Raw genomic sequence first — 26916 nt, 5'->3', positions numbered from 1 at the left:
TCCCATGAAAAACTTGCTTTCATGAACTCAGCAAAAAATTACGTAATTTTTCACAACTTAAAATTTTTATATTATATTTATATAAAATGATTCTAGAGAAATGTTCATTTTCTCAGTGATTATTATTAAATAGGGAAATGAAAATAATAGTATCATGGGTATAATTCACTCTTAGTCAAGTACTACATTTCTGAAGATGTATGTAAAATTAAAAATCAAATAATGTTAAAATTACACTAGAAGCATTTGCTATTTAAAGAAACATTGCTATGAACACTCTAATAATACAAAGGATTTTAGTTTTAAAGTAAAATTCACACTGTATTAAATTTTGTAGGCAATGTAATACTTCTGCACATTGTATGGGCTTGATATAAAAAATATATCTATGAAAGACCAAAAAAAAATGTAAGGAGGAAAGTTATGTAACACTAACATATAATTCAAATGTTCTTTGTGTCAGAAGAGAAAGGGGCACAGCAATTAATTGATCATAATTTTCTCCAAATTCCAGGATCCACTCACCCAGGTCAAGTTTCTCTTCATTATTTATTTCCATAACTACAAATTTCTCACAAACTGCAAAGGTTGGCAAAGTAGAAGAAATAAACTGGCCAAATCTTCAAATAAAAAAAGAAATCAAGTTATGGATTTCATTTTTCTTTCCCCCAAAGAAAGAGTAAAATATAAAGAAATTAAAAATTAACACTTTTTATTTTAACTTTTATAGATTTTTAAGTGATTTTATTTGGCTTGCTTCCTCTTGCACCATCCCCAATAGCAATATAAACAATGTTTTAAAAATATAGTTCTTCAGAAGTATGAATTCTTTAATGCACTAACTTAAATGGTTTCAAAAGACAAAACATGAGTGATTCAAGTTAAAATGCTCTAACATTATCTGTATAGATCCACTGTAGACTTGGTAGTTAATTTGGGATCTGGAAATAGTAGTACAGATCAAATCCTGACTCTAACACCTTTTAACAATGTGACAAGGGTCAAATGGTTTCATTTCTTTATTTATAAAGGGGAGAAAAACTTAAAACACTATAGGTTTTGGTGATAATTTCAGCAAAGCAATCATTACAATACTAAGAATAAATACTAAATAAACAGGGATTATAACTACAATATTCCAAATGAATTCTCAAACTCCAATTTTAAATGTCGCCAAGTTAAAAACATGTTTTCAAGGTATGTGTATGTGATGGCAGTGGCATGTGCACAATGAGTGTATGTGTGTGTGGGTGCGCATGAGTGCTTGTGCACATACACTTGAGAATTAGCGGAGTTAGGGGAAGAGGGCTGGGGACTGAACACTTTCATGTCTAGGCTAATCAATCTCATGGGGTTAATTCCCACATCTTTTCTCTCTAATATTCTATTATTCACTGGGGGCAACAACTAACTCTGCTTCATAAAAATAAAAGCAACATATTGAGGAATTACACATTTTTAATGCCTTACAAATATCATGGCATCAACATTACTGGTGTTATACTGGCATAATAACCAATTACATTCATCTCAATCATCTTAATCTCATTGGCACTTCTGGTTAATTAAAAGATTAATACAGAAGTTTTCACTACCTGAGCAGATCATTGCTGTTGGGAAAACCTTGTAGCAAGAAGCTCAGCACATTACTGATAGCAGCAATGGTAGGCTGGGATAAAGACATATCTCGAAGGGTCAATAGAAGCTTTGGGATTAACTGGAATTCCCTCATTAACTTGGCATTCTTGGAAGCTTCACTGTAAGAGAAGAAAGATTTAATATACTGTACTATCTTTTCTGTAGCTGAACAACTAACTACATAGGTATTAACTAATACCTGGACTCAGTGAGCAGTTCAATAAAGTGTTCAAATAAGGAAAGATGGAGTTCATATGGTGCATGGAGCCAGACCTATAACAAAAAAAACAAAACAAACAAAAAAAAACAGTGGTAGATTTAAAGTTAAAAAAAATTCCCAAAATGTAATTCTGACAAAAACAAAGACAGCACATGGAATTTATTTCACTTATATATAATTAACTGAATATAACCACTTTATAAATTTTTATTTTTGTAAAGTCCTACAAAACAGCTTGTACATAGAAATAATATCAATCACTACAAATAGGCAAAAAAAAGGACAGTTGATGGAATTATCATACTTAAAAAATCTGTTATAAATATGCTCTGCATGTTTAAAAATGTAACAAAAAGATGCAAATGAGGAGGAGAGAAATGGAAGATATCATAGCTACAAAACAAACTTCTAGACATAACAAAATAATTAAAATGGAAAATATATGCGTGACATTAATAGGAGATTAGATATTGTGGAAAGACAATTCAGGAAATTATTCAAAATGAAGTATAAGAAAAAAATACCAAAAATAAGTGACTAGATAGCACATTAGTGATTTGTGAAACAATATCAAGCAATCTCAAGATATATGGGATGTCCATAAAAGTAAGAAGGGCAGAAAAAATTTCAGATTTTATTAAAATGACAAATTTGCAAATCAACAAACCATGTCAAAGAAAGGTAAAGAAGACAATGGAGTGACTTTTAAGTGTGAAAAGAATAAAAATAGTCAATTAGACTTATATTGCATGCAAAAATATCATTAACAAATAAGGAATAAAGAAGGCTTTTTCCAGATAGGAGAATTCATTAACAGCAGACTGGCACTGTAAGAAATGCTGAAGGAAGAATTATGCAAGATGGAGATTTGGATTCACAAAAATGAATAAGGAGTGTCATAAACACCATATATATAGGCAAATAAAAAAGAATTTTTAACATGACTTTTGAAAGTAATTGAATTATTTAAAGCAAAAACACTATAAACTATTGTGGAGATTATCAACATATAGAAGCTAAAGTAGAAAACAATGGAACAAAGGGTGAGAGGGAAGAAATGGAAAATATGCTACCAAAAGGTATTTACAAGGTATATTCAAAGACAACAAAATTTTCTGGATGCATATAAAAAGTTTAGGAAAACCAGTACAAAGGAAAATTTTTGTATGCTGTTTTAATTATTTATATTTGTGAAGTGGCTTTTTAAAGAATAGGATAAATTAGGTATTTATAGATTATTTATGGTTTGGGGTAATAAAGGATTATATAAAGTCATAAAGTACTCAAGATACTATGAAATGAAGCCAAAGTTTGTTAAGCAATTGCATTTCTGATGTTTTCTTATTAGATTTTAATCAGATAGCTATAAATAAAGCTAATTCACGATTTGAATCTGTCAGTTACCAAATGAAAACAAAGTTAGGCTGGATTAGATAAATCTCTTAACTCCTACATAATCCTTTCTGCACACCCTCCCTATCTCTATATTTCCACAAGTATTTAATCAGCTATTTTTCTCTTCTAATGAACTGAACATTGTGAGGCATGGACTATATATTTTATTTTTACATCTTTAGCAACTAACATGGGGCTTGGTTCAAAAATATTCAGTAAATGCTTTCTTAAAGGAGAGGGTTAGGTATTAGTAGTCTGAATACCAAGCTAAGAAATATATATACTTCATTGTGTAAGAAAGGGAGTTCACTGGGATTTAAGTAAGTAATATGCCTTTAAAAAAAAAAAAAAAACTAGATGACAAAGGTAGACATGATAGCCTGAGGAAATGTGGAAAAAAGTGAACTATCCTAGGAGAAAGAGGAGACCTGACTGGGGCCAAGATTAGGATGTAGCAGCAGAAGCAAAAGAGGAAGACCATGAAATGTGAAAGAAGAGTCTACATGATTTTTGTGTCAGACTGTTTATAGACAGGGAGGAAGAAGGAAGCTGATTTTATAATTTCAAGCCTAGGGAATGGTGGTATTATTAATAGAAACAGAAAAGTTAGAAGAAAGAACTAATTTGGGGAGGGATGTTAAGTTCAGTTAAGGTATTGCTGCTGGGACACTAAAATGGAAATGTTGAGAAAGAAGTAAGAAATAAGTCTGGAATTCAGGTGTCAAAGTTAGAGATTTAGATTAGAAAGTTAACTCCATAGAGATGAGACTGTGGGATTAGGTGAGACAACATAAAACCTCAACAAAATAGTCAGAAAAAAAATGAACATCTTTCCATAAAATCATGAAAATTTTATGGTCAGAAAATTTTACTAAAATTAATGAGAGGGAAAAAAGAACTAGGACAATGTTGCCTGAAAACTGGCAAGAGATGTAGGAGATACAAGAAGAGGATAAGGAACCACATCAAATGCTATTGAGAGCTATGGAGGCTGATAAGTGAGTACGGGCCATAGATTATTATCCTCATAGGTAAGACAATCTAGTTTCAGTAAAACAGGTAGGGCATGCAGCCCGTTTTCTGGGATTCCATAATCGAGGGAACAGCATATAATAATTACAAGGAAGAGTTAGGGCCTAGTACCATATCTGTGAACATTAGATGCTATCACCATTCTGGTAGCAAAGAAACAAGTCAAGGAAGACAGACATAATCTCTGCTCTCATAAAGCCTGGAGATCCTTCAGTTTTCCAGGGATGTAATGTATACATTTCTTGCATATTGATTAATATGAAGAGTGGGATGAAAAAAGAAGTGAGCTAAAAGGATAAACGTGATTAAGGATAAAATGATTAAGTGGGACCTTCAGAGGACAGAGGGCAAGCTTCATGGGTGATAAGACAGCAAAAGTGGAAATCTTGTTATTTTGGCAAAACGAATGATATTTTACCATATAGTTTGTATTAACCCAAATTATAAGTCCAGATGTCTATTTACTGTAGAAAAGTTTCTATCATAATTATTTGAAGAAAACATTTGCCTCCAAATCACCAGTGCAGCAGTGTATTAACTAGCTTAGGTAAATGTACTGCACCATTTCATTTCTATGTTTGTAGAGTAGAATATATCTGAAGAGAAAGAAATTCTGCTCTTTATATTTTACTAAACAATGTTAGCACAATAATCATAAAATTATAAAACTTTAAACACATCTTAGGGATAAAAGTGTTTATTATACAAAATTTAAAAATGGATTCATTGACTACATGCTACCATCCAATGTTTATATACATACTTCAAAATCACAAAGCAGGTCCTGGAAAGCAGTTGAATTGGGAATAATGGAGGTCTCATGTCCACTATCAACAGTTCCCACCAAGGAGAAAGTTAGATGGAGGATGTGGCTATTAAGAAGGGAACGTTTCTTTTTAAGCAGCATTGCCAGTAACTGTAAGAAAGTAACAACAAATGCCTTTTGTTAAATCACCATGTATGTATATATATCACTCACACTCACACACATACACGACACATATGAAAATACATGTAGAGTAATGAGGCCTCTGAACTGATTTCTAAATTTTTATTGTGTCAAATACAATAATACAATTAGAGAAAATCTAAAAAACAAAATAATCCTAACACTCTACTAAAATATATTCCCATATAAATATTTGAATAGTTGTTCCTATCACAGGCATTTGTACTCTTTTTCTCTATACAAAAAGACTTTTTCTTTTGCAACATAGTCTTCATAATTACAATGTAAAAGTCTAAATGCTATTCTATGGGACAATAATAATACACTCAGTCATTTTCATACATTTGGTACATTTATATTATTCTTATTTTTTCATGGTGAAAAATGCTACAATAAATGTTCTGAAAGTGTTATAAAACAAAAACATTTACAAAAATAAAGTATAATTAAATTAAATTTATACAACATAGTAAGTAGCATACTCACTACTAATGAACTAATTGCTAACGCTGTAGGACACATATGTGTTTCATCTATAATAGAGGAATTTAATCTTGCTCCAAATACTTGTTTCAAATTACTTTTCACAAGTAATTTTATTTTGCTGAATTATGTTACTAGATGTGTATGGATGAATGCTGTGTATTTAAATTTCATGTGGGTTTTCAGGAATAGCATGGCACACTTAACTCTGCACTGGCTCCTGAACAAGTAAGAGAATTAGAGGAGGACAGGGCATGAGATGGAAGGAACCACAAGAAAAAAGGGAATAGTGTGGATTGATCATTGATCTGGCAATCTCTCTTTCTTAGGGAGTAATATGACCTGATTTAATTTCATTTCCATTTCCACAAACAAAAAAAAAATATCCAAATAAGCAAACTATTGATCTAAAAATACAGTTGGGTCTCTATATTCATGGATTCTACAACTATACATTTAACCTAAACTTGGATCAAAAATATAGAAAAAAACCCGGATATTTTTATTGTCATAATTCCCTAAACAAAATAGTGTAACAACTATTTACGTAGAATTTAATCTACATAGTTTTAGGTATTATAAGTAATCTGGAAATGATTTAGTGCTTACGGGAGGATGTGCACAGATTATGCACAAAAACTGTGGCATTTTATGAGACCTGAGCATTTACAGATTTTGACATCTGTTGGGAGATCCTGGAACTAACCCCCATGAACAGTAATGAAAACTATATTCAAATGTACCAAAGCTATGTGGAAACAATGTAGCTTACTTCAAAGGTGTAGTGTGTAAGACTAGATAAGAATGGATAAAAGGATAAACTGAAACAAAGAAAACTTGTTCTCATTTGGCATGTACTACTTTTAATAAAAACAACACTTTTTAAGTACACTTGGACAAGTGTATTCCTCTAGATCTTGAAAAAAAAAACATGAACAATAGAATATCCTTTGATGTGAAGTGAAGGCAAAGGTTACAAACCTGGTAGCCCTTGATTCTTTCCATTTCTTTGCTGGCCAGTGGGTTACTCTTGACCACACAAACCAGGGCCTTGACCGCTGCATATAACCCTTCCACATCAGAGGCCATGGCCACTAGGCCCAGGATGGCTGCAGCTCCACCAATGTACTGCAAAGTAGTGGCAACAGGCTTAGGAACAAATGTTCTTACTCCTGATTAAAAGATAGTGAAAAATAATTAAAATAAATTTACCACACAAACAAGAACTGAATAAATCATCTTAAGTAGTTTGCTTGTAACTGTAACTTTTATTTTAAAAAAGTTTTTCTGTCCTAATATTCTAACAAAATGAAACAATTAAAGGTAGAGTTTGGGAGAAGACAATAATGTTAATATACATACTATCAGAGAAGGGTCAGGTGTAAAGAAGAAAGTAGAGAAGAACTGGGTTTCAGAGCAAGTACCAATATAGCCACTGTGTGGCATTGGGTAGCATACAGACTGAGGTGAAAGTGCCTTATTAGATTCTTTGGGTAATATACTCAGGGGAATTCTGTGAACTGGGGAAGGAGTCACAGAAGCCACTCTGGCAGGGATGAAGTACTTCCTACAGATAAGCCAAGCCAAGTAAAGCACATTACTCACAATTATTAAAGGCTTCTCCTTGATCAGTAATTTGAGTCACAACATCAGTGAGTCCAGGAGAGAACCTGACTTTGAAAACTACCTTCTATGGTAATCAGGGCCAGTATTATTATTTCATAGGTGAGAAGACTAATGGCATAGAGCTTAAAACCTCTGGGCTAATGTCACATAGTTACAACCTAAGTCCTTATTCACTGCATTCCACTATATCACACCACTGCTACATTTCTGAAATGGACAAAGAGCAGTGCTCAAGGAAAACTACCATATGCTTTAGTGCAAAGGAAACTGTTTTAACAGTGCAACATTATGAAAAAAGAACAACAAAGTTAAAATTTGTGTACATCACTAGGAGTTAAAAATTGTCAAGGACTGACTGGTGGTAAGCACCTCTACTCCCAGTAACTTGGGCAGCTGAGGCAGGATGATCACAAGTTCAAGGCCAGCCTCAGCAACTTAAGAATACTGTGTCTAAAATAAAAAAATTAAAAAGGGCTGGGGATATAGTTCAGTAAAAGAGTACCCTGGATTTAATTCCCAGTACCACAAAAAATAAAAATAAAATATTGCCAAGAACTGATAAACGTCCTTGCTGGTAGGATTTGGATCAGTATTATAGCAACTTTTTGTTAATCTACAAAGGAACCAATATTACTTACTGAAGTATATATTAAAAGAAATAATAACTGGTTCTGAATTTTAGATGGACTGGTGGGATAATATCTTAAGATCCTATCCAGCCAAAACAATTTTTTAAGTAAATTGCATACATAAGGCTCTATAGAATGACATATCAGCTCTAAGTTTTATTACAGTTAGATTTCACAAAAGTTCTTATTTTAAACTCAGTACTAAATTAACAAAAGAATTCATGAACAAAATCACTGATAAACCAAACCATGAAAGAATAAATAATAGTTCTAAATACTTTGTTGTTGTTGCAGGGCCAGGGATAGAACCCAGGGCCACATCATGCTCTGCAAGCACTCTACTGCTGAGCTATACCTATGCCCCTAATAGTTTAGAACAGTTTGAAATTTACTGGAAAACATCATAGTAGCATATAGTCAGTGTTCATCAGTGCTGACAAGAGGGAAAAGTTAATGAGATTTTATAAAAGGTAGACCTGTTTTTAAAGTTGACTGGAATATGAGGTTGTTACATTAATCTCTAAATACTTCAAGACTGCTACAGGTCAAGAATTAAAAATGATGCATTTAAATATTACCTCTCAAGTGAGGAAAGTTAATTTAAACTCAAGGCAAATAAAAAGTCTTAACAAACTAAGGCAGTTTAACTCACCCAAATATCCAATCAGAGTAGCCCCAATTGTCCGTGCAGGTCCATTAAGGTGTCCTGCTGAATTGTGTATCAACTTCACAGGGGTGGCATTCTCGTGGGAGGAAATGCCTAACTGAAGAATAGGAAAAGAAAATAATGTAATTATAGAAGAACAGCCTGACTCTTTTGATTGGAAAAGAAACAAACTGTAAGATCGTTAATATATATTTTCTCTCTTTCTATAAGAATATTTTTAAACTTTTTTTTTAATGGGCAAACACTTCCAAAGTAGAAACTCTCAAAAAGTAAGTTAAATACAATTTACTAATGACCAGGAATCCTGGGACCCAATTTCAGGGATCCTTCTGAGTGAAGCCTATGGCATGGTTTATACATCACTCAGTGCCTCACAGCATCCCAGTCAATGAACATATTAACATCCAGAACAAGTATACTTAATTCATGACAATTATCAGAGTTTGAAGATAAAATATTTACATAAGAAAAGGATATGTCAAATTTCTGTAGGTAGGCATGCATGTACACACACATACAATATAATGTAAGAAATATAAAAGCAAGAAATTTACTTTTTATTCACTGCTGTTTCTTGAATAAAAGTGCCTGGCACACAGTAGGTGGTGGATAAAAAAGATGTTGAGTGATAATTTTAAGAATAGCAATTGCTGGGCTTCTTCATTGCCAATATAAATACAAGAATACAAATCATGTTTAATTTCATATAAAGAAATTCTCACATTATCAAATTAAGCTAAATATCTACATGTGTTTCACTTAAATCAGGAGCCAGATAAACCAACACACAGGGAGTCAATGTGAAAAGGACTGAAATAAATATGCTAATTAGAGCCCACAAATAAAGACACGACGAAGCAGAAAGAGTTATTTGCAAGAATAATTGGCTATCAATTCAAGATGTTCACTGAATTCCAATCAAGTTTCTCAAAAGACTTGGGATATCATACTCAAATTGCTGAAGACCAAAGATAAAAAGAAAAAATTGAAAGCAGCCAGAGAAAAATAAGTTGACATACTTAGAGTATATAGTCAGAAACTCGAAGACAAGAGGGCAATGGCACAGTAGAACAACATTTAAAATGCAGACAGAAAAAACTTGTTATCAAAGAATACTATATCTAACCATCTTGTACATCCATTCATTCTGTACAACCATGAGAATGGAGTCCTAACTAGAATAAGATATAGCCCATGACTGTATAATTAATACAAAGTGAATTCTACTGCCGTGCATAACTAAAATATCCAGTAAAAAAAAAAAACATAAATACAGTATAAAGGAAAGACTATTATATCTAAGGATGAAGACCATCCTGTCATTGTATTGTTGTTGTATCAAATGATCAGCAACTTAGTAACTTAAACAAATTTATTATCTTATATTTCTGAAGGTCAAAAGTAGAAAATGAATTTTTTGAGGTGAGGCGTTAATCGGGATTGAACTCATGGACACTTGGCCACTGAGCCACATCCCCAGCCCTATTTTGTATTTTAGAGACAGGATCTCACTGAGTTGCTTATTGCCTTGCTTTTGCTGAGGCTGGCTTTGAACTTGAGATCCTCCTGCCTCAGCATCCTGAGCCACTGGGATCACAAGCATGCAGCCACCACGCCCAGCTAAAAAATGAATTTCAGCGGGCAAAAACCAAGGTATTGGTTCCTTTTAGTGGCTTTGTAAGAGAATTTATTTCCTATCTTTTTCAGCTTTTATAGGCTACTGTAGCATTCTTTGGCTAACTGCCCCATCTTCATCTTTAAAGGAATGGAAGCTTGAATCCTCTCATCATATAGTACCACTCTGGCTTATTTTCCTTAGTTTTATCTTTGGGGACCCTTGTGAGTCAATTGGTACCATGTGAACGTTTAAGATAATTTTCTTACCCTAAGATCACTCAATTACCTATTTCAATCCTCTATCTGCAACCTAAATCCCTCTTTTCCATGTAAAGCAACATAATATATTCACAGGATTAGGATATGGATGTATCTGAGGGCCTAAATATAATGAATATATTAAGATGCTAAATAAATAAATTTTAAATTAAAAGTAAATGAAATAAAATAAAAACAGTGCTGTGTCAAGCTCTCTTTTTAGAAGTCACTCTAAATGAGGCTCTAGCATAGCTTTCCAGTGAGAATCAGCCATAGTTACTGGGAAGTTTTTCTGCTTACCTGTTTAGCAATGGCTTTGCTATCCAACTTGTTATACACTTTCCGGATTCTCGCTACTGTCAAGGAGGACACAGATAGTGCATAGAGACCAAAGGACACCTTTTCTTCTGGAACTAACGACACAGGAGAAGGGATAACACCTTCGGATTTTGCATCTTTACCTACAAAAGAATAATTCTTTTCAGAATAATCCGTTGTTTTCCCTATCCTAATACAAAGTTTTTATTCTTTTATTCTTACTATAATTTTATCAGTGGGTGAAGCTGAAAATCTTTTCAAGTTGGAATAAGGAACCTGAACTTAAAAACTATTTTACTTAATTTTTAGCTTTTCACTTATTTCTCTCATTAGAAATTAGGAACAACTATTTAGTCATAAGACCTTACATTTCAAGTTTAAAATATGCTCAACATATAGCATAATGTGAAGGAAAAAAAAATAATTTTATCTAACAAATTGTAAAATATCCCTAAGAATAAAGGGAAGGAAAACAAGTGGAATATCTGTGAGCTTTGCAGTACTTGATCTCTTCAGCACGAAGATCAGCTATGCCTCTCCAGATTCATCTGGACAATACAGCACAGAAGTGAAGAGCATACATTTTGGAACTAAATGCTCTGAGTTTCAATCTTGTTTTACAACTTAAAAGCTGGGTGACCTGCGTAAATGTGCCTTAGTTTCCTCATCTGCAAAATGGGGATGACAATGACAGTTCCAACTCAATGTTCTAAGATGAATATGAGGGGCTCATAACAAATATGTCCTTCATGTGTACTAACTTACTTATCACATGCAAGTGCTCAGTAAGCGTCAGCTCTTATTATATGTTATTTAATCAAGAATATGAATAAAAGGACAAATTACATAGTCATATGATTTTTTTATTCTACAATATACTTGTCCTGACTCTTTTGAGACCCTTGGTAGAACCAGAATAAGGCAAAGAAAGACATCACTTAAGAAGGGCAACTACAAATCAATTTCAGCCTAATATTAGTTTTTTTATTTTATATATCTTTTGAGAGAAAACATAATAAAAAATGGACTATAGGAATAAAAGGATGAGGAAAAATGATGCTAATTGGCTAGTCACAAGAATATAGGTTTATCTGAACCCACTCTAACAAGAGTAGCAACACTTTAAACTGCTTCATGTAATAGGAAAAATTGTAGAAAGAGAACAGGGTTAAGGTTAGGCTCTTAAAGAGTATATACCTACATCTTTGAGCCAATAAGAGAACCTGGAAAATAAGCAACAAAGAATAAAGACAAAGAATCAGGAAAGTGCAATAAGATCAATGGAGGAGAACACTGCAAAAACAAGTGAAAATGGTTAATAGAATCATGTTAAGGGAAATTAGGAGAGAAGGTCCTTTTCTCAGATAAACATGCACAGTTTTATATACACATACACATCTATGCTGCATGGGTTGAGCCTCATTCAACTTTGAGAACTATGAGTAAGTTACTCACATGGCATGCACACAGCCTGAAAGCTTCCAACATAATTTGGTCCAAGTTCATAAATGGTAGTAATATTTGAAGGAGGTAAAACTTCTTCTAGAAAATGGGTAGGTCCCAGGCGCCAAACCAATGAAGCAATCTGGCGTTGTGCAGGTGGAGTGCCAATGTAGGCATAAACTGTGCTCACCACGGGGGGATTCACAGAGCCTGAACCCCCAGGAGTACTGTGAACATAATGAAGCTACAAAGCAGACAAAACAAAGGTGTGAGATGAAGAAAAACATTTTTACCAGGAAACTAATTAGTTAGCCTGTATATTTTCTCATGGTCACCCAACTTTACAAATGTATAAATACAGGTTGAGAAAACTAAGAACAGGGTAAGATTCTGGGATCTGTAACCACAGATGAAAAGATGATATCAAATTCTCAAAGAAAATGAAACTAATGCTAGAAATGGTAATAACTGAACATAGAAATACTATCATTGTCTGGTTGTTCTGCATGTCAAACTAATGATGCTTCTCTGAAAATTTAGGGTTAATATAAAAAATAGAGAGCTTCCTACTATGGAATTAATGCAGTCTTAAAATTAGTCATAGGGCTGGGATTGTGGCTCAGTAGAGTGCTTGCCTAGCATGTGTGAAGAACTGGGTTCTGTTCTCAGCACCATATATAATTAAATAAAATAAAGGTCCATTGTCATCTAAAAAGTTATATTAAAAAAATTAGTTGTAACATTCATTGTGAGTATGTTAACTAAAGTTATGGATGAAAATGTCTTATAGGAGTGAAGAGTTGTAAAATATTAGAGAAAATTTAGAAAAATAAAGTCTATGTTTAGTCTCCATGTAAAACAATAACCCTTACTGACTGACATTCTCAGATTTGAAATAACACTTCTGTTTACTGACAAGGTGCCTAACATCAATCATTTATAATAAATCTATAATTAGATAGGATATAAGATAAAAGGAAATCAAGTTGCTCCTTATACAAGCAGATCTTATCACCTAATGAAATGAGAGAGACACTTCCATTGACTATTTTGTCATAACATCATCCCAGCGTTAGATCACATCCATGATTCTATATATTAGAGAACAGTCTCAGGTGATATTCATACAAGACTATGACAACTCATAGGGACAGCAATGATGATGATGTAAATATATCAGTGATTAATCTCCTCTCCCTCAACTCTAGAAACTGAGGACATTTTTGTTTTTAGTGATGGTAATATTAGAAGCAACCTACTAGACAATCTACAAACTCGGTTTAAATGTAGTCATGTAAATGAAGAAATAAAAAATGATGCACATGGGATGTGTTTTGGAGTTTATCATAATGAAACATTATGTTGTAATTGGAACACTATTATCATAAGGAAGGAAATATATTCACAGAAGCTGTTGTTCACACAGGACACAACTTTGCCTTTGTTACTGTTTCAAATGAAATAATTAAGAAGGACACTACCTTTTTAAGAGCTTGATAGCTGAGTTCTGTAGAAAGTAACTACAGATTCAGTATGACTTATTCAAAATGTATGGGATCCGAAATATTTCAGATTTTAGTCTTTCAGATTTTGGAATATTTACATAGACTTAACTAGTTGACCATCTCTAATCTGAAATTCAGATGCTCTAAAATTTGAAACTTTTTATGTATCATGTTAGTATTCGAAAAGTTCTAGAATTTTGGAGCATTTGGATTTTTGGATTGGAGATGCTCAACCTGGGGCAACATTCATAGTAATTTGGAACATAGAATTTCACCTGATTCTTTATTGGTTACTTAAATTTTCTTCTAATTATGAAACTATAGCAATCTAGAGGATTGCTTATGCAGTCATTTATTTATATATCTACAATGATTATCAGAGACAAACCTAGGTGATCAAAAGCAAAGAAAAACAATTCTAGCTCTAGAGAAATACAGTCTTCTAAATTGGGTGTCAACATACTTTATATACAAACAGAGATACAAAAATTTGTGGTATATGTGTGTATTAAGAATTGTAATGCAAAAAAAAAAGTACATGTATAAAGGAAAAAAAATAGCATTACCTTAGATTAGGTAGAGGAAAGTGAAAGGAGAGGAAGGCAGAGGGATGTGGGATAAGAAAGATAGTAGAATGAAACAGACATTATTACTTTATGTATATATATATATATGACTGTATGACCAATATGATTCTACAATATGTATACTCAGAAAAATGAGAAATTATATCCCATCTATGTATGATATATCAAAGCATATAAGTGAATTCTACTGTCTTGTATAACTAATTAAAACAAATAAAAATTTTAAAAAAGAGAAATACAGTTTTCTAGATTAAATCAGAATGGTAACAATGAAGTGACAAAGTAATGTATTCATAGTTTACTTAGACATCCTGAAACTTGTGTCTCTAGTGTGAAAAAGAATTTAGCAATCTGACCCAAGGGCTGACAAAGTCAGTAACTCCTTTAGGACCCTATAATCCCTCCTTTCTCTTCTTCTTAATAAAATAATAAGAGCTAGTTAGGCACATGACTCTAACATACTGTTGAAACAGGCACTGAAAGTCAACTTAAAATTAAGATAGTAATCTTAAAAACACTCCCACAATCTACATTATATGTATTTATGAATATGTCAAAATGAACCCCATTATTATGTGTAACTATAATGTACTAATAAAAACATTAAAAAATACTTCTGCAAAATACATACACACACCCCACATATACACATACCTTCTTAAGCTATCTTGCAAACTGGTGCATTTAAAAGTATAATATGCTTACCTTTACAGTGTTAACAAGCTGTCCATCAATATAGAGGGCTGCAGTACTGTTTTTCAGCATGCCTTTGCTCATCACCAAAACCAGATGATGCCACTGTCCCTCAACTATAAGCTCTCCACATCGAAAGCGGGCACAGCATGGCAGAATCTCATAAAAAGAGGATTCTTCACTAAAATCATCAACTAAAATGAGGGAAAGATGTATAAAACTTTTGGCAGTATCTTCCTTGTTCTGATAATAATTCATATTCAGATCAGCATATTTTGATTTTTAAGCTAAAATAAAATGATGATGCACATGAAGATTCCCTGTTCACTTAATAACCATGGCTGTAGTAAGAAATAAAGCCTAGAATCTAGGCATGCTCTCATCTGCTAAAGTACTTACAATTACATTCAAAGAAAGTTACAATAGCTAATGAAGTAAAAAAGAAACAAGCTAAATGGATGATAAAAGTTATCATAAACAATAAAAAGAGACTAGTTGACACCAAAACCAAAAATAAACAAGTGGGACTACATCGATCTGTACAGCTTCTGTACAGAAAAGGAAACAATCAACATAGTGAAAAGGCAATTTACGGAATGACATAAAATACACACAAGCTACATATCTGATAAGGGGTAATCTCTAATATATACATACATAACTCAAACAACTTGATAGTAAAGAAGCTAGTAGACGAATTTCTTCTAAGACACAAAAAATAGCTGACGGGTACACAAACACAAGCTCAACATCACTAATCATCAGAAAAATACAAACAAAAATCGAAATAATTTAGCACCTCACACCTGTCAGGATGGCTATCATCAAAAAACAAAAAATAAGCAATGGTGGGGAGGATGAGAAATTGGAAGTCTTGGGCACTGTTGGTGGAAAAGCAAAAGGGTTTTCTGTCATGATATAGAAAACAGCATGGAGGTTCTTGAACAAATTGAAAGTAAAACTACCAGATGATCTAGCAATCCCACTTCTGGGTATTTATCCAAAAAAACTTAAATCATGATCTCAAAGAGACACTATATTAAGACACTATATTAACTATATTACAGAATGGCAGCAAAAGGTCATTCTGCCTTAAAAATATTAAAATGACGTTTTTATACTTTCTAGATTCAAAGGAGAAAATAGAAAAAGACAAATACTGACCATAATTTTGGAGTAATTCCTCTTTAGTGGAAACAATCAGAGACCGGTCTTTTGCTGACAGAACTACAGCAAGGCACACGTAATGCTGCTCAGAAGAATTTGCTCGGCGAACAATAGTAAGGAGTCTGACGGGGTGGTTATTAGGAGGAGAACTGAAGTGTTCAATACAAAACCAGCTAGAATAGCTTAAGCCAGATGGAGGAGGGAAGAATCTTTCACCTGAAATAAAAGTGGCAAAATAAAAATGAAAGAGTGTTTTGACTCATATTTATATTTAAAAAGAGGCCAACGAAAGCATATAAAGGAACTACTGAAAAATGAAGTATTTACCAGAGCCAATGCCGCTGACCACAGCCCCATCATTAAGACATGTTGTGACAGCAGTATTTGTAGGGGCATTATGAGGAGCCAAACTAGGCAGAAACAGGCAGCTATTGAAGAAAAGACAACATATATATTAGAGATAACTATTTCTTCCTCTTAACACTATGGATATACCACAGTGAAATAAACTGCCAGTATATAAAAGAGTTAAAAGATCAAAAAATAAATCTGAATATCTAGAAAAACCCTTCCTGTGTTTTAATTATGTGAGAGTATTAAACAAAATGCTTTAAAATCTCTAACAACATGTTAGGTTTAAACTCTTAAAAATTAAGATATAATTTGAATATGTAAAACACAAATGTATAACCTCAATCACAGCATTAGGATAATTTAATCACTGTATAAAAACTTCCCTTGTGCCCATTTCCAATCACTATCTCTTCTTTCCACTATTCTGATTAGTTTTGATTATTCCCATTATTATCCATTGTTTGAAAATGACCCATGACTACATGTTTAAAATCCAACTACAGAGTTAGATAAATGTGTAAGAATCCCAAAAAACAATGTATACATGTAGATATTATCTACTAGCAGTCTAAGAATTCACAGATCTAGCTATTTATAAAAATACACAAATAAAATAAGAGAGTTTGTACTGGCTCATATTTACATTGATAGGGGGCCAACTAAAGATAAAAACTTTATAATCTAGCTGTTAGATCTATTAGCATTTGTATCTACTTCGAGGCAGGTGCACTTAAAAAATATCTAGGTTTTCTGAGATTCTTTATTGCTGCTTGTGCTACTGTAGAATTTTCTGTCACTTAAATTAATTTGTTCATTGATAATCATTGAATATTGATAATGTATAAGATACTATGTTAGGTAATTTGTGGGATAGCATGATGACAAAACCTAGGCTAGGAGGTTTTCACCTAATTTAAATTAACATATTATCTCTATATATTCATATTTATTATATCAGGGGTGTGCAAACTTTCAGGAGATGGCCAGATGATAAACATTTTGTGCTCTGTGAGTTAGCAACTCTGTCATTTGCTATCAAGAATATCAAAGTCTGAAGACACAGTGCCAAAGCAGCCATACAAAATGCTATGTTCTAATAACACTTCATCCACAAGAAATAAAAAAACCTTACCAAGAAAAGCAGATTTGGCAAATGGGCCTTAGATTACTGACTCATTTATTACATTGATTTATTTAACATGATAATTAATTTAAAATAATTACACTAGAAATCTTGAAATAGTATTCTCAAAGAACACAAATTATTTGAATATACATAGTATAGTATATACCATAATTGGTATTTACCAAGTAAATTTAAAACAAAAGATTCATTTGCAAAGTTACAAAGCAGAAAATAAAACAGTAGAATAAGGATATCTTACAATTTCCTTACCCAAACCCTTCAAGGGATGTGTCAAATTCAACAAATGCTGGAGTAACTGATGACCCGTGAAGTCTGATGTCATGTGGGGTTGTCATGGAGACCAGACACTTCACCCTGGTTAAGGGTACAGTGCTACCTTCTGCAGATTTTACCAGACTCTTGCTTATCCGGTAATGGTTATCTTCAGGTAAGCTAAAAACACTATCAGAACCCAGACCTTCTAGAGATGTGATCATATTATCTGTAAGTCAAAGAAAATCTCTTAGTGAAAATACCATGCAGAATTTTTAAATAACTTTACAAGGCTAATTTATTTTTAAATACCATTTTTAATTTTCAATATGTAATTATTTTCTTTTTAAATACTAAGGGCACTAACCAAATTTAATGTACTTTATGTTCCTTTTTAAACTTAAATAGGCTATTCCCTTTTTTACTTAAAACTAAATTAATATGCACACTACAGAAACACTGGAAACTAGAGTACAATTAAGAATAAAAATCACCAATAATCACCTGTTAAAATGTAATTTAAGAATTCTGTACTGATTTATAAAACAGTTTATGCTTTTATTTTATAAAACTACTTTTCATCATTTCTCTTAGAGAAGAAAGTAAAATATTCTAGAAGCATTACAACAAAAAGAAACAGGTCGTCTTAGGAGAAACTATCAGAGATACACAGCTACAACTTGATTTCTCTATCTTCCCCCTATTTGAATTTTTTTCTTTATAACTATTAAAATTAAATTTGTGATCACAAAATTGAATTTAAGAATTCCTACGTATGTGTAAATGGAAACAATTTCAAGAATGAAAAGACAAATTTTTTAAGCAAACCGTCCTGTCTTCCTAGGAATGTATCACAACTACAATGGAGAACACATTCCCTGTGAAGTTGAACCACATGGGTACACGTAACTGTTTTTCTCATATGTGCCGGAAATTCAGACAACCATGAAAATATTAATTTTCTCAGGGAAAGGAGCTATTTTTCATTTTTATTCTTATCAAAAGATAATAATTCTAAAGAATGATGTAAAGTATAAATATAACACAAAATATATATATATAAAGGTCTTGGGATATAGCTCAGTGGTTTGAGGGCTTGCCCAGTATGTGCAAGGCCCTGGGTTCAATCCCCAGTACCATGTACACACATACATATATACATACCATGTATATTAATTATTACAATAATAGTTACAAAAACTGAAGTACTTTGTTTTCTGCTAAACTGTATTGAAATTCAAAAGCTCGTAAAGCTTCCATAACACAGTAGTTGTTAATCACTGGTAATAAATAGCAGGAAGAATGAGACTGAAATAATGGTTGAATCTCTCTGACTTCAGAATTCTCACCCCCCAAATCAAGGAGTTGATCTAAGATGACCTCTACAAAGCAACCAGTCTACTTTTCTAAATATTCTTTTGCCTGTTTCACTAGTAATACTCACCTTAATCTATCAAAACACAAGTCTTATTATCATGGCTAACAATAATACAAAATGATGTAGAAAGTAAAAATGAGCAAAACTACAGAATTAACCTGGAGAGGATATCCAGTGCAACTGGCTTCCCTGGGAACACCTCTGGAGTGGATGGTCTCCATGACAGCCTGGTATTCAGTGCCTGCATTCTGCTAACTCCCCAGATCAGGTTTCTATCAGCCTAATGCAAAATCTTCTCCTTGAAGGCTTCTCAGCAATACTTACTACATCTCTCCCTATGAAACTACCATCTGCTATTTTCCTATGAGGTTCTCTATTCATTTTAAAAACACTGGCATTTCATTCTCAATCTTGTTTATATTAATTCTTGCCATTGGATGGGAGGATGTCACAACATCTATATGAATAACCCATCTCACACAAACTGTATTTTCCAATGAGCATTTACCTATGTTTCATACCTGAAACTACCAGGCTTCACTTATTTCCCCATCAGAACTACAACTCCTTGATATGGAACTTTAACTGTCTTCATCAGTATTTCTATTTTCCTGTCCTCCACGACTTTTCTGCAGCAGGTGTCCTGTAAATCCACAGCCTGGTAATAATAACCCAATCAACCATTCCCTAGTTTAGGCAGCAAAGGCTACTTGAGAAACAAATCCTTGATCCACTGAGAAAGGGGTGCTCCTCCTCCCACACCAAGGCTTATTCTGCCCATAGCTCTCATCTCCTCTGGATCCTTACACCACCAAGCTTCTCTCCCCCACCCTCACTTAATTGATTTGACTGTGTGTCTCTGTTTAAATAACAACAAACCCTTTCTGTCTTTCCCTTTATAAACTTGAAATAATATTCATCCCTCATATAATTTTCACAAATAAAAGAAACCAACAAACAGAATGTCAAAATCAACTTACTTCTCATCTCTGGCTCGTAACACAGTGAACTTGGTTTGTGGACCCTATATTGCTTTAGCAGTTTTTTGTCCCAGGCACCACAATTTAAAGGACTTGCCAAACGTAAAAACTCTCTAAATAAGAAACAGAGCAAAGTTATTCTTTGACTGAGACTATATATAATTCAGAAACCAAATATAAACAAGAAGTTAGATTTAACAAATTATAACAGACTAGTTAAATTACAAAAGAAATGCAAAATTATTGTGAAATGACATACAACATTAACTTCATATTTGATCACTATATATCTATAGATCTACTAGGTAGTTTTCAAAATTCAAAAGCTCAAGTCCAATTATGTCTGAAACCAAACTTATACCTAAACCTATAGTTTTTCAGATGTTCTGCATCTAATTGAAATGTACTTGGATTTTCATTCTTTCTCAGGATTTTAATATTCAAAAAATCAGGAAGTTCTGTTGATTCTACTTCCCCCAAATATCATAAATCCCATCTTTTCATTCTTGCTAATACCACCCAGATCAATTACAGTATTTTTGTGTTCTTGAAGGAGAATCTTAATTATCTCCTGTGTCCCAGTTCAATCCCTTCATCACGACAGTTAGTACCTTTCAAAACTTAAACCTATTCAATGACACTCTATTGCTTAAGTCTCTCAGAGGCTGTTCAATATTAGTAGATGGAAACCCAAAATCCTCAAAATGACTGAGTACCACACATAAGATGATTTCTACCTCAGTCCTAACATTCACTGCTCTCATTTTTTCCCCCAATCATAAATAGTTCTCAAGGCATACAAAATTCTTAAAACTCCCTATGAATATATTCCTTTGTTGCTCTGGACTATCAAAATTGCCTTTCTTATTGCTGAGAATATTCTTTCCACCACTTCTTTCTTATCTGACTAGTTTTCTTCCATAATTGTTTTCTTAATTGCCATTTCCCCCACAAAGTCTCTTCTTCTGAGACACCCCTGCAAAAAGTCTGGGTAAGTTACTTATATAAACTGGATAACACTGCTTTTATAGAAATGAATACACAACATTTTAATTGCCTACTTACCTGACTATGTTCTTTCCTAGAAAATACATTTTATGAGAGCATGAATTTTTCTTTTGCTATCTACCAATGTTTCCCCAGTTCCTAACATATAGTAAGGGTTTTAAAAAAAAAGGATAATTCATATCTCTAGGTTAGGAAATAACAGTAATAGATAAAGAATATTGAATATCTATAATCTTTACAAATATGCTGCTTCTGTTCTTATTTCAAACATGTAAAAGATATAGACTATTATGAAGGACTACAATATAAAGTATACGGAGCATGTCCTCTTGAAATGTGCTGCACAGAGATATAAAAAATTGTCCAGGAATTATACATAATAGTATTCTTCAGTATTCTGTCATTTATGGCATCATATACAAAAAAAGAATTCTGTATTTTCAATTTTCTCTGTCACCAAAAAAAAAATAAAGGTTTAAAACCCTGTAGCCATTAAAATGTTACACATAAGTAGTTTATGATCTGTGGCTTTTAAGTAGCAAGAGATGAGCACTATGGGCAGAATAAGCATTGGTGAGGGAGGAGGAGCACACTTTTCTCAAAGAACTGAGGATTTCTTTCCCTTTTTCAATCCATGGCTCATCACTTGACTATTCCAAGCATTCAGTGTAAGAACGGATCATGTCCAGATGGTTGATTTTTCACTGCTTATTGTTTATCTTGCTATCCTGTACAAATTATTTGTATGAGACAATCTCTCCAACTTCCTCTACTTTTCAAGTAGAGGACTATCAAAAAGGATATGGGGAAATATCAATGCTACCCTCAAAGCTATAAGACTGAATCTATCCACCAGCTGACAGATGAGGGGAGTGTGACTGTCTTTCATCTTGACTTCAGGATGATGAAAGTATTGATGAGTAGTATCATCAAGGCTGAGCACACTGACACAACACTGCTTGACAAATGTTTACCATATATGTTTTTCTTAATCCACCATTTGTTTGTTGATTAAGAAAAACATATTAAGAATGCTTGTAGAAGTATTATATGGCAGGAATACTTGAATAGTATTTAAAAATAATCTAATGAATAGAACAGCATATAGTCTAAAAATGATAAAACGAGTACATTTTTATAAGAAAGAACACAATGATTTATGTACTAAATCTATTTGGCTATGTAATTACAAGAAAAATATAGAAAAAATTTAAAACCTAGCAAGTTTCATGCCTCAAACATAACAGCACTGTTTGTCTTACACTACAAAAGGTTTTCAAAAATATACTTTTGGATGATTTTAAAAAACCCCGTAGTCATCTACAAGACAAAATATTATTCAGTAATAAAAAGAAACTATTGATACATATAACTTGTATGCATCTCAAGAACATTATGGTGTGAAAACTGTCAATCTCAAAAGGTCATATACCACAGAACCTCAGATATATAATACTTTCAAAAGAAAAAATTATGGAGATGAAGAACAGAGCAGTGGTTTCTAAGACTTGGGAATGGTGGAAGATAAGGGAGTGGGTATGTCAATAAACGGGAAGTCTTGGGAGATATTTGTGACATCTTGGATTGTGTGATGGTCACATAAATTTACACATGGATAATAAAAGAGAATGGATGGATAATAAAGAGAACCTCATACACACATAGATATATCATACCAACATCCATTTCTTGGCTCTAATGCTGTCTGATAGTTACATGTAAGAGTTAACTTGAGGAAACTATATGACGGCAGCAAGGAACCTCTCATCTTTACAAATTATTGTGAATATCTAGTTATTTCAAAACAAAAATGTTAAAGAATTCCATTTTATAAGTTATTACATAGAAAAAGTTCTTAAATATATAGATTTAAGTCCTACATATAATTAACATGATTTTATTTTTAAAAGAAAATGAGTTTGCTAGATTTAAGTAGAAGAAATAACCAAGGGACAGAAACATTGTTTACTAATAAGCAGATTTGTTTCAAAGTGCTATATTTTAAGTATTTTGTCCACTTTTGTTGCTTTGCTTTTGCCCAGAGTAAGTGAATGTGCCCACCATAGTGAGAACTCTTGAATCATGAAGACTCCAGGAATGGTTATGACTGTGGCCAATTTAACATGAAAAAAAGACTTACTGACCTCAGCACCATGGGCTCCAGGGCCTGAGAGGCCAAGCGTTCAAACATGCGCTGCAGGGGTGGGTGCAGAGAGTGGTCCTCGTCAGCCAGAGCAGCACTGCACCTCTGCAGTAGCCGTGCATGAAGACCAGCTTCACACATGACTTGCTGGTTTCTTTCTGTGTGCACCAGGGATTGTAAAATATTTGCCACAGCAAGTTGAAGGTCCAAAGCATGCTAAAGTCAACAAAGAAATCCATGTCACCATGGCATTCTTAGTGACATAGGTGACAGTTCTTCCTACTTGAAGCATACCTTTCAATATGAGGAATCTAGATGTTTCATAATACATTCAAATAAAATAAGTAACTATCTTATTAGAGTAATACAGCCACTTCCAGAACAGAGCCATGCAAAAATCCGATACTTTAAATTTGGAGAAGCACACACAGCTGACTCCACACTCTTCCAATTCCTTTGGATCACATGACTATATAGCCAACAGTAGTTCTATTTTTACAGAAATATTAAGTGCAAAGGGTTTTTCTTTACATCTAATAGCTAAATAGCTGAAATGAAGGCTTATCACTTACATTTGGGACATGTTAGGCACTAGAGGCCATACAACATTTTAACAAAAATAGTTCCCTGAACTCCCAACTCATCGGAACTTTTGAGTGCTATAAGCCAAAACAATTAAATAGCTCAAAGTAGTATCTTCAGTCATTTTTCTTTCTTTATCATTCATTAATAATTTCCACTGATAAGCAAGATTTATAAGAGGAAACAATTATTCTAACTTCAGAAGTAACCATCTTGGTTGCCTCTGTAACTAATGAATCGTATTCTAATATATACACATACATCACACATCCTAGAAGGTAAGACTCAAATAGCAAAATGCTGTTTTTTCCTTTACCTACTTTAGTATTGATAGGTTACACTTCACAACACTTTCCTTCTTCCTGCCCTCCCCCTCAGCTCATATATACACACACATTCCTTTCACTCATTAAAGATGGGAAGGAACCAACATATCCAAACCTACTTCTGGCTGTGTCACTGACCCAACAGAGGCCAGGAGGTCCAGCATAGCAAGCATGGCTCCAGGATGGATGATGACGGCATCAGAGCTCTGGAGAGGGGATGCTGCCACATGCAGTTTCAGGTCAGCAACATTTTTTGCAGGGCAGACAGGGGGAGTTGAGACAGAATGATATGCATGCCTATAAAAAGAAAGAAAGAAGAATTATTTGGCTTTTAATTCTCAATTCATTTTCTTCACCTTTTACTCACTGATAAGCAAAAAGCCTTACAACTCAGGGATGGGTTATAAACACTTTATGCATGGAATATAAAAAAGTAATATGTTATTAACTCTCAATGAGTCACATATAGACAATTTATCAATTCTTCTTGACTCTGATATGTCCTTACCATTTACTATTTGGGTTATTTCATTAAAAAATGGCATTACTCCAGGTGATATAAAGAATAGCTAAAAAAATCACAGAAATAGATTCAAAGCTCTAGAAAGATCAAAGTTCAAACAATATTTGATGAGTGATCAAGTTAATTTAATCTCTCGATGAGACTGTTTTCTTTTGCAATTGCCTGTGTTTTCAATCCTTCATTAAACCATGGACAACACAAGGTCAAATGGTTTATGGTTTATTCTATAACTAGGGTAACTTGAGTCAGAGTTGGCTCAGAGTCCTGGGAACCTGAGGGTAAACATATTAAGCATCATGGAAGTTTTCCTTCAGATTATTTAGAATACAATCACCTCTTAAATAAATTTCTACTACCACTGACAATACTCATTCCATTTTTTAAGAACTTAGAAGGCATATATATTCATGTACTGAATGTGCAGGTTTCTTCTTATCAATGTTGTCTCCTTTCTATTTAATACTATTAATCTACAACATGAATTTTGCACACTTTGCATCTTGGCACTAAGAAAAAGATGCTTGTGGCTATGGTCTATGGGAGCTTGTTGTTCTGATGAGTCGGACTCAGTATCTAATTTGTCTAATGCTGAGCTCTTGTCACTGGGAGTAGTGCAGTTTCAGCTCTCTGGCATGAAAGCAGCTTGGGAAACAGACGCTTTACATCAGTGAATTAGTAGCAAAGAATTGGCAACTGCCATGTTTTCAAAAAAAAAAAAAAAAGCACATTCTCTTTTTAAACAGAGATTCTAGGAAAGTATTCGGCTTCACTTACAAAACAGCACATGGACTCTCCTAATTTATTTGAAAGTCAAAGGCATATCCTCTACCCATTCATTTTTTTCACTCCCTGTATGTTGCTGTTTTTCATTCAGAAAAATTTAATTTCTAAACTTACTAAGAAAGATATTTCTAAATCTTGTATCCTTCTATGTTGCTCCCTTTGTAGTAAAACATTTTGATCTACCTAGAAAAAAAAGATTTATAATTCTTCTATCGTCTAGCAGAGATTCCCAATCATTGATTTCAGATATTTCATAAAAAGTATTTCATTATATACAAAAAGTAATCCAAATTTGAGAAAAAAGATTCTAATTGAATTTATACTTACTTCCAACTATTACTGAAGTAACAAATTTAATCCAGATTAGAATTTAAAGTATGACTAAACCAGAAAGACATCTTTATGTCTTTGGAAAATAAATTCTTTCCAAAAATATAACTATTATAGTGATAAATTATTAAAATCTTAAATAACAATATTTTCATAAAGGAATTCTGTGATTTTCACCCAGAAAAATACTGCAAACATTGTTAAAATCTAAAATGGTACTTATTAACTAAAATTAGGCATATTATGACAGGAATTAAAAATCTTAATTATTACTAAACCCCATAGGGTACAACCACTTTTTAAATTTATGAATCATGGTAGGTTAATTAAATAGTTAATTCACAAGCAAGAGCTAACACTGGCTAAGACAGTTCTGTCTTTGTTCAATGACATTTCAAAAGTCAGTTAATTTTTAAGCTGAATTTATTTTTAAAAGTTATAAAAATTGCTAAATATTTCAACCTAAATTCTCATATATTTAAGATTAATTTATCTCTTTCAGAAATACACAGTTAAATGTTTAAATTCTGAATCTGCTTAACTTTATCAAGTGTGCAAGGACACTGAATAATGGACTCCATATTTTCATGGTAACTAGTTCTTGTTAATTTGCCTAGTAACTAGTACTTGTCATCTTTTCCTGCATGGCAGATCTCTTTGGTATAGTTTTGATTATTTTGCATTTTGTTTTTACTTCCTCTAACTCTGAACACTGTTCAGCTATAATTTGGCTAGGTCTTTCTCCTCAGTCTTTAAAATAATTAGAGAAGAATCTTCAGGATTTTACATGTCAGACAAATACCACAAATTCAACTCTTTCTTAGTATCTCATTGTTTTACAGGTTAAATACACAGCACAACAGTATTTTTTCCTTTTGCCAAA

General features: G+C 33.0%; 1 protein-coding gene across 2 annotated transcripts in view; it reads right to left on the bottom strand.

Annotated features, from left to right (window-relative positions):
* The window catches only part of LOC113177471 (WD repeat and FYVE domain-containing protein 3), a 238746-nt gene that overhangs the window by 84757 nt on the left and 127073 nt on the right, over positions 1 to 26916 (bottom strand). For both annotated transcript variants that reach the window (XM_077803562.1, XM_077803563.1), the window contains 15 exons: positions 24517 to 24694; positions 23491 to 23705; positions 20339 to 20451; positions 17978 to 18209; positions 16555 to 16655; positions 16225 to 16443; positions 15073 to 15254; positions 12288 to 12519; positions 10815 to 10975; positions 8625 to 8736; positions 6699 to 6889; positions 5049 to 5201; positions 1838 to 1911; positions 1596 to 1757; positions 526 to 620 (listed from right to left, as the gene is read on the bottom strand). In XM_077803562.1, the coding sequence (XP_077659688.1) occupies positions 526 to 620; positions 1596 to 1757; positions 1838 to 1911; positions 5049 to 5201; positions 6699 to 6889; positions 8625 to 8736; positions 10815 to 10975; positions 12288 to 12519; positions 15073 to 15254; positions 16225 to 16443; positions 16555 to 16655; positions 17978 to 18209; positions 20339 to 20451; positions 23491 to 23705; positions 24517 to 24694 (2420 nt within the window). The remainder of the gene's footprint in view (positions 1 to 525; positions 621 to 1595; positions 1758 to 1837; positions 1912 to 5048; positions 5202 to 6698; positions 6890 to 8624; positions 8737 to 10814; positions 10976 to 12287; positions 12520 to 15072; positions 15255 to 16224; positions 16444 to 16554; positions 16656 to 17977; positions 18210 to 20338; positions 20452 to 23490; positions 23706 to 24516; positions 24695 to 26916) is intronic.

Source organism: Urocitellus parryii, chromosome 10 (assembly GCF_045843805.1).
Source record: "Urocitellus parryii isolate mUroPar1 chromosome 10, mUroPar1.hap1, whole genome shotgun sequence".
Classification (NCBI taxonomy): Eukaryota; Metazoa; Chordata; class Mammalia; order Rodentia; family Sciuridae; genus Urocitellus; species Urocitellus parryii.
Note: the sequence above shows the minus strand (reverse complement) of the source record. Positions and strands in the feature narration are given on the sequence as shown.